Source organism: Primulina eburnea, chromosome 16, assembly GCF_022965805.1.
Source record: "Primulina eburnea isolate SZY01 chromosome 16, ASM2296580v1, whole genome shotgun sequence".
Lineage (NCBI taxonomy): Eukaryota > Viridiplantae > Streptophyta > Magnoliopsida > Lamiales > Gesneriaceae > Primulina > Primulina eburnea.
In genome coordinates this window covers 22498127-22507300 of record NC_133116.1, presented here as the reverse complement: position 1 = coordinate 22507300, position 9174 = coordinate 22498127, and the positions used below count along the sequence as shown (strand labels likewise).

The 9174-nt window shown below is 36.2% G+C and overlaps 1 protein-coding gene across 1 annotated transcript; it reads left to right on the top strand.

The window, feature by feature from the left end:
* The first annotated feature begins 1567 nt into the window (after positions 1–1567).
* LOC140816234 (ABC transporter C family member 10-like) lies at positions 1568–8072 on the top strand. Its single transcript, XM_073175348.1, has 12 exons — positions 1568–1855; positions 2103–4267; positions 4345–4665; positions 4739–4825; positions 4984–5571; positions 5658–5822; positions 5997–6291; positions 6381–6595; positions 6672–6977; positions 7119–7182; positions 7395–7634; positions 7747–8072. The coding sequence occupies exons 2-12, from the start codon at positions 2246–2248 to the stop codon at positions 7851–7853; spliced, it is 4410 nt and encodes a 1469-aa protein (XP_073031449.1). The 5' UTR covers positions 1568–1855; positions 2103–2245; the 3' UTR covers positions 7854–8072.
* Positions 8073–9174: the final 1102 nt, after the last annotated feature.

Genomic DNA, 9174 nt, shown 5'->3' with positions numbered 1-9174 from the left:
GACTAAGAACGAATTTAGAATATACAGTATTTACAAATGAGTTTCAAGATCGAATTAGGATTCATTTGTATTAAAATATAATCAAAGACTTTATTTATGTTGATTGCATGAGTATACAGATAAAGTAAAATGAAGCCATGGAAATTTAAATTATATTAAAATAAAGATTGTTTATTACGCTTGAGTCATTAAATTCTCTAGCCAATTGTTGGCTTGCAGGACATGTACTCTAACTGAGACTAGGTACCATGTATGACAAGAACTCTAGCAAGGTAAATCTTCCACAAGGAAATGACTCTGGCACTGTAAGGTTCTCTAAAATACCATTTTTGTGCTGATATGATATTATCTTTAGTAATTTATAAATTGAATGGTTTATCCTGATTTTCTTGGGATTCTTTTTTTATCACAGATGATTAATTCTTTTCAAGAGTTTTATATGGGCAGAACTTTATTCACCGCCCTATTTACCTGAGCTCGATTGATATCCATAGATTTCGGCTGCTTGGTCCCTTTCTTTCACATGAGCTTTTGCTGAGGAGAGAGTTGTGAAATTAGTATCTTTATGTTACTTTTATATAATGGGTATAGTAAATAGCTGTCTGTATAAGACTGTGAGAAATTGTAATTAGATCAACATTTGATTATTGTATTTTTGTGTAGGTAAGTCCAGTATACTTGTATTTATACTTCTTAGTAATATGTAATTCCTATACTAGTCGTCATTTACATATGTATTTTGTGCAGAATTAGTTAAATATAATTAGAAATCTTAAAAATATATTCATACGTAAAATTTAATATCCAAGTTCATATTTTTATTTACATGAAATTTTGAAAACAAAATTAATTAATTTACAAAAAAGAAAATTTTCATAGAAGATATGGAGATAGTGTGGAAAATAAAGTGAGTTTTGTTGGAAAAATTGAGTTTAAAATTATTGTTAATATTACAATAATATCTTTTAAAATTTATTTATTTAAACAAAAAAATATTTAAGTTTACTTTTCACACTTACACTTTTGGCAGTTTCATTAATTACCATTGATCCCTTCTCAGTTTTAACAAATACCCATTTGGCAATTCTATGATTTATCATATTACCTTTATTCTATAATTTATATAAAATGGAACTAATCCAAAGATAACTTTGGTAAAAAAATATGAATCATACAGTAAACAACATCTGTGTGTTAGGAGAGCTAGTATAATTTTAAGGTTAAAATTAATTGATCAACAAGAAAAAACTTGTTGTCCATACAACTCATGACTCCATTTTCTAATTGGATTTTTTTTCCTTCTATATTTAATGTTACATTAATTGTTAATTGACACGTGTATCAAATTATAATTATTTTTCTGATTCAATATGTTTAAAAAAGCCGTGATACCAATAAAACTCAACACTTGGGAAATTTTTTTGCTATAGATTCGATTCGTCGAAAAATCAAATTTCTGATAATTAATCAAACGTTCAATCAACTCGAACAACGATTGAAATCATAATGCTGTCCATTTTAGTTAATATCATACGGTAAAACGCGACCCTTACACACATACTTAGGCGTCGGCATTTAATTTCAACTGCGATGTAGCATTGTATGCCATCCGTTCACCGTTGAACACAATGAATAATACTTACTGAAAAGAGAGAGAGAAAGCCCTTCATATATCTGATTTCTATATTTATGTCGAATCCCACCTTTGCTCTTTTGGAAGAATCAAATGCTTCGTTCATCGAGCGATTTCGGGCATCTACCCAGTCTTTGAATCCCATTTGAACTCTTCATTTGTTTGTCTGTATTATCCAATTCCATTGTGTATTTTATTCGTGATCGTCCTGTTAAGATTTCGGTACGCATTTTGCTTCAAAAAATCAATCTTGTATTAATAGTTTCAGTGTCTATTTGCTAAAGGGTTGTTCATCTTGAAATACTTTTTACAAACGAAATTCTACACGCATGCAGTTTCGTTTTCACTTCGTTTCCTTTATTGGCCTTGCTTTGTGACTGGTTTTTATCTTGGCGTTGTTGGTTTTTCCACGTTTTTGGTATTTTTTTTTTTTATTTCCGACTTCCTAGAATTTATATACTTGAAACAGGTAAAATTTTCAATCTAGAGCCATTTGAGAAGTGGCTAAAAAATGGTTGGACTTCATTTACATGTTGATTCTGGCTACTGTGGATTGATTTCTCTCATATAAAGTTCGGATCAAAGAAGTTACACCAAGTGTGAAGAATAGAGATGGGTCATCTTTGGACTGTGTTTTGCGGTGTCTCCAATTGTTCAAGGAGCCATGAGAGTTCTTGTGCGGATTTGATCTCTGTAACAGACCCTTCTTCGTGCATCAACCACGCGTTAATTGTGTGTTTTGATTTAGTGCTCCTGGTCATGCTCTTGTTCACTATAATGTCCAAGAAATCGTCCAAATCCTCACAGATTTCTGCATCTTTTCGGAACATTTCAACGTTGCAGATAGTGTCAGCTATCATAAATGGTCTTCTGGGATTGGTTTCTTTGTCATTTGGTGTCTGGATTTTGGAAGAGAATTTGAGGAAAAACCGATCTTTTGTATCTGTGCATTGGTGGGTGCTGTTCGTTTTCCATGGATTGAGTTGGTTGTTTCTGGGGTTAACCTTGAGTCTTTGGGGGCAGCGTTTTTCAAGATCTCCTGTGAGGCTTATATCGATTCTTGGGTTCCTTGTTGCTGGAATCACTTGTGGGTTATCTCTATTTACCGCCATTCTGGAAAAGAAGGTGTCAATTAAGATGGTTTTGGATGTTTTGTACTTCATAGGATCTATTTTCTTGCTATTATGTACGTATAAAGGTTTCAGATATGAAGATGGTGACAAAAATGGTGTTTATGATCCATTACTCGACTCTGCCGATGGCGGAAGTAAAACTTGTTCTGGTTCCAATGTGACCGGATTTGCAAAAGCTAGCTTTTTGAGCAAGTACACGTTTTGGTGGTTGAATCCACTGATGAAAAGGGGGAGGGAAAAAACTCTCGAGGACGAAGATATACCGAAGTTACGTGAGGATGATCGTGCGGAGTCGTGCTACTTGTTATATACCGAGATTTTGAACGAAAAAGGGCAGTCAAGACTAAAGACCATCCTATTATGCCATTGGAAAGAGATCCTCGTTTCAGGATTCTATGCACTTCTGAAAGTGCTTACGATCTCTGCTGGTCCTTTGTTACTCAAAGCCTTCATTAAAGTTGCTGAAGGAAAGGAAAGTTTCGAATATGAGAGATATATACTAGTTGTGACACTTTTTCTCACGAAGATTCTTGAGTCAGTATCTCAAAGACAATGGTATTTCAGGAGCAGACTAGTTGGTTTAAAGGTGAGGTCTGTGCTCACAGCAGCTGTTTACCAGAAGCAACTGAGATTATCGAATTCTGCTAAAACAATTTATTCAAGTGGCGAGATAATGAACTTTGTTACCGTGGATGCCTACAGAATTGGAGAGTTTCCCTTTTGGTTCCATCAAATATGGACAACAAGCCTTCAACTCTGTCTAGCAATCATCATTCTCTTCCAAGCTGTAGGACTCGCAACAGTTGCATCCATGACGGTTATAATTCTAACTGTTCTTGCCAACACTCCCCTTGCAAAGTTACAGCATAAGTTCCAGACGAAGCTTATGGTGGCACAGGACGGAAGGTTGAAGGCTATGTCTGAGGCTCTAGTGAACATGAAGGTGTTGAAGCTATATGCATGGGAAACCCATTTCCGCCATGTAATAGAGAATCTTAGGTTGGCTGAAGAGAAATGGTTGTCGGCTGTTCAGCTAAGAAAAGCGTACAATACCTTCCTTTTCTGGGGTTCTCCTTTACTAGTGTCTGCAGCTACCTTTGGTGCTTGCTATATCCTTGGTGTCCCATTATCTTCTAGCAACGTTTTTACTTTTGTAGCTACGTTACGTCTGGTTCAGGACCCTGTTAGAAGTCTTCCTGATGTTATTGGAGTGTTTATTCAAGCTAAAGTTGCATTTTCCAGGATAGTGAGGTTTCTTGAGGCGCCTGAGCTTGAAACCGAAAATGTCAGAGTTAAGTTGCTGAACACTCATACGACTAGTGAAATTTCTTTTAAGTCAGTAAATCTGTCGTGGGATGGGAATCCATCGAAACCAACTCTTCGAAACATTAATTTGAGTGTTAAAGCTGGCGACAAGATTGCAATTTGTGGAGAGGTAGGCTCTGGAAAATCGACTCTTCTCGCATCTGTTCTCGGAGAGGTTCCAATAACCGAGGGAACTGTGAGTTTATGCTCTTCTATCTATTCTTCAGTATGTATTTGAAAATAAATTGTCATTCACTGCTATGTTTTTTTCAGGTTCAAGTGCATGGGACTATTGCCTATGTCTCTCAAACAGCATGGATTCAAACAGGAAGTATTCGGGAAAATATTCTCTTTGGATCATCCCTGGACGATGAAAGATATCAAGCTGCACTACAAAGGTGCTCACTCATAAAGGATCTTGAGTTGTTACCATATGGTGATTTGACCGAGATAGGAGAGAGAGGAGTTAATCTCAGTGGTGGTCAGAAGCAACGGATTCAACTCGCTCGTGCTTTGTATCAGGATTCTGATATATATCTCTTGGATGATCCTTTTAGTGCTGTTGATGCACACACGGCCTCGAGCCTGTTTAATGTAAGAACATATCCTCCTCTACAAGCTTTACTTTTACTAATCATGTATTACAAGCTGATACGAGGCTCCGCAGGAATACGTAATGGGAGCCCTCTCATCAAAGATGGTCTTACTCGTGACACATCAAGTTGATTTTCTTCCGACATTCGATTCTGTTTTGGTAAGGTTGTCTTTTTAGGCTTTTCATTTTTTGTTTGTTCTTTTAATGCAGGGATATGAGAAATTGGTCTCTTATCCCAAAATAACGAGCATCTCTATTGATTTTACATCCACTTATTAATGAGAAAACGCTAACAGTCGGTATACCTCATTGTACAGCTGATGTCCGATGGAGAAATTTTGCAGGCTGCTCCTTACTCACAGTTGCTGGCTTCGAGTCAAGAATTCCAAGAACTTGTCAATGCACATAAAGAAACTGCAGGTTCTGAGAGACTTTCACAGGTAGCAGCTTCAAAAAATCGTGAAGCTTCTTCTAAAGAGATTTACAAGGCGTCTGCAGAGAAGAAAGATCAAAATTTGGGAAGTGATCAGTTGATTAAGAAAGAAGAAAGGGAAGTTGGGGACACTGGATTTAAGCCCTATATTCTGTATTTAAAGCAGAACAAAGGGTTTCTTTTCTTCTCGGTAGCTGCTCTCTGCCACCTTACCTTTATTATTGGGCAGATATTGCAGAATTCTTGGATGGCTGCAAATGTGGATGATCCAAACGTCTCCTCTTTGAGATTGATTGTCGTATATTTGGTTATTGGAGTTGTGGCATCAGTTTTTTTGCTCATTCGAAGCATATCCACAGTTGTTTTGAACATGGAGTCATCGAGAGCTTTGTTTTCACAGCTATTGATCTCTTTATTTCGTGCACCAATGTCGTTTTATGATTCTACGCCCTTGGGAAGGATCATAAGCCGGGTAAGTTTTTGAAATCTTGATCCCCATGTTTCTTTTCTATGTGAAATTACCAATGAAACTAATTTTCTATTTGCCCACTTGCACAGGTCTCTTCTGATTTGAGTATAGTTGATCTAGATGTTCCCTTCAACTTCATATTCACATTTGGAGCAACCTCAAATTGTTATTCTAACCTGATAGTTCTAGGTGTTATCACATGGCAAGTATTGTTCGTCTCCATACCAATGATCTTTCTGGCTATTCGCTTACAGGTAATTGTCATCAAATTTATAAACAAGAAAAACGTGCAGTAAACCTCTGGGGTTGGATATTTCAGACCAAAATTCTCTTTACTTGACTTCTTGATTGCACAAAAGGATAGTCATATTTTTTATGTTTCTTTTCTTTGTCTGGTTTTGTTTGTGACATGACTTCCCAATCTGCAGAGATACTACTTTTCCTCTGCTAAAGAGTTCATGAGGATAAATGGAACTACAAAATCTTTTATTGCAAACCATCTTGCTGAATCTGTTGCTGGAGTCATTACAATTAGAGCTTTCAAACAGGAAGATCGGTTTTTTGCCAAGAATCTTGAATTAATCGACATAAATGGGAGCCCCTTTTTCCACTATTTCTCGGCGAATGAGTGGTTGATCCAAAGGCTAGAAGTCCTCAGTGCAACTGTTCTTTCCTTTGCAGGCCTCTGCATGGTTTTACTTCCTACTGGAACATTTACCTCTGGTGTGATATTGCTAAGTTATACAAGTTCATATTCGAACTTGAAGAATGCCATGTTTCCTTACATTTTCTTCCTTCATTCATTATTGCAGGATTTATTGGAATGGCTTTGTCCTATGGTCTCTCGTTAAACATGTCCCTGGTGTTTTCCATTAACAACCAGTGCATGTTAGCAAACTATATTGTTTCTGTTGAAAGGCTTGATCAGTATATGCATATACCAAGTGAGGCCCCTGAAGTGATAGAACAGAATCGTCCTCCAGTTGACTGGCCAACTGAGGGTAAAGTAGAGATTCAAAATTTACAGGTAAAGATTCTTGGATTTAGTTTACATCATAATGAAAGTATAGTATCAAATACTAATTAGTTACATTGAGAAACAGATCAAGTACAGATCAGATGCACCTCTTGTTTTACGGGGGATTAGCTGCACGTTTGAAGGAGGACACAAGATTGGCATAGTTGGACGAACTGGCAGCGGGAAGACTACTCTTACTGCTGCCTTGTTCCGTCTGGTGGAGCCTGTGGAAGGAAAGATTATTGTGGATGGAATTAACATATCAACAATTGGGATTCATGATCTGAGGTCTCGGATTGGGATTATACCTCAAGATCCCACCCTTTTCACTGGAACTGTGAGGTACAATTTGGATCCGTTAGGACAACATACCGAGCAGGAACTGTGGGAGGTAACCTTTTATTGCCTTCAGTTCTTTTTCTTTTTCTCCTGAAATTATTTCCGTAAAGATTTGTGATTCTATTTTGTTCAATATGGTTTTTTACTACAAGTAGATGATAACGGCTTTCTTGTTTTTTTGTCAAACATAAAGATCCTTGGAAAATGTCAGCTCAAAGAAGCTGTTCAGGAGAAAGTAGAGGGATTAGACTCTCCGGGTAAGCTTTTGGAAAACTGGTTATTCAGTTTAGACTTGAAAACACATAAAGTGACTTGAATTTAACACGTACACACATAAAGTGTCTAGAATTCAGATCATAAATCAGTGATATCGATTATAGATAGTGTGTTTAGTCCAAATGGTCGAACGAAACCGGCGATTTTGTCCAAATAATGGAATGACACCAACAAAAAATATTTGTGACTGCAGTAGTGGAAGATGGATTAAACTGGAGCATGGGGCAGCGACAACTGTTTTGTTTAGGCCGTGCTTTACTGAGGAGGAGCAAGATTCTGGTACTCGATGAAGCAACTGCATCAATTGACAATGCTACGGACATGATATTGCAAAAAATTATACGAACAGAATTTGCAGATTGCACTGTGATTACGGTTGCTCATAGAATACCAACTGTGATGGACTGCACAATGGTTCTGGCCATTCGTGATGGTGAGCTTCAGTTACTTCATGTTTTTGTCTCTTCCAGTTGAATCTACTTACGATGTGACACGTTCTATCAAGAAATTTTGGAGATTTGATGTAAGTTTGTTATGCTAAACAGGTGAAGTTGTGGAATTTGATGAACCTATGACGCTAATGAAAAGCGAAGATTCGTTGTTCGGGCAGCTGGTCAAGGAATATTGGGCTCGCCATGACCCTGTAGAATGAGAGTAAAGAGTGTAAAATTTTATCTTCCCACGTTTTAGTTGAAGTTCTGCAACCAGGATAGTCACGACCTCGCCAATCGACTCAAATAAATTCTTGTATCGTATGATACTTGACTCTTTTCTGCCGAAATTATTTGTTGGGAAATCGATTTTCTTGTGTCCAAAATACAGTGGATGTTTTACAAAATTTTATTTCACATTCAAATAATGTCTTTGGACACTAGTATGGTTTAAACAAAATTTAATGATTCATAGAGTGTTTTTTAACATGCCTTTAGTGAATTAATAACTTGGCACAAATTATCTGGGATTGACAGAAATAACTCTTATAATATTCCGTACGAGCAATCTCTTGAAGTCTTCTTTCTCTCTCCATCCAGTCTATGACTGGAATAGTTGTTCCTTTTTAGATGGCACTAGAAAATTTAGAATAGATTTTTATCGTTTGAGATCAAAAAATTATTTGATGGCTCAAACCTTAAAAAACTGAAAGTGGCCAAAAATTATTAGAAAGCTTATGAGGGTGATTTCAAAAATCATGTAATGGATGCTAGGGTTGGTGGCCAGTTTACTAAATTATGACCACTTAACTAAATTTATTTAATTATAGGTTTAGATACCTTAATTAACATTAATGGACTTAATTAATTAATTTGACTAGTTCAACTAGTTTAATTTATTAATATATCAAAGTCCATTAACAATTTTAATTATTTAACGTGTTAGACTTGTAGGAGATGCATATCCCTACATTTAATTAAATCTTTTTATTAAGCTCAATCTTTGAGTTTAATAATTTAAACTTTCAATTTTCATAAATTCAACTCCTTGAATTCATTCTCTCCAAATTTTAATTATCATAAATTCAACTTCTTGAATTAAGTGTCTCAACGAGAACAAATGATTCAGTGTTTGTGTGACCCTCAACGGTTAAGGGATTCAGCTAGCAGAGAGTTCACAACTCTTTGTGATTCATGAAATTTTCCTTTGTTCGAGTTTACCCTTATTTGCCTCATTCAATGTACCAATATTTGATCACGAGAATGTCAGATATCATTTTCTGATTAAACCCATTGAATCATGATAAGCGCTAGTAACATCGCCTCATGATTCCATAGGTATCACTGATAGTGCCTACAAGAACCAATCGGTTATGATTAACAGTACGGTCTCTTCATCTCATAAATCCCGATCGAATCTGCAACCATTGATTCATCAAGGGTTGCATGTTAGATTCGATAGCTATGTGATACAATCACGAAATATTCATAGTGTCATTGTGAAACATCTCTTACTTTTTAACATTAAAATCCTACTTTTTT

Coding starts and splice junctions, on each gene's coding strand:
- LOC140816234 (XM_073175348.1), top strand. CDS start 2,246: ATGGGTCATCTTTGGACTGTGTTTTGCGGTGTCTCCAATTGTTCAAGG. Junction 4,666..4,738: donor CGGCCTCGAGCCTGTTTAAT/GTAAGAACATAT, acceptor GAGGCTCCGCAG/GAATACGTAATGGGAGCCCT. Junction 7,183..7,394: donor AGAGGGATTAGACTCTCCGG/GTAAGCTTTTGG, acceptor TTGTGACTGCAG/TAGTGGAAGATGGATTAAAC.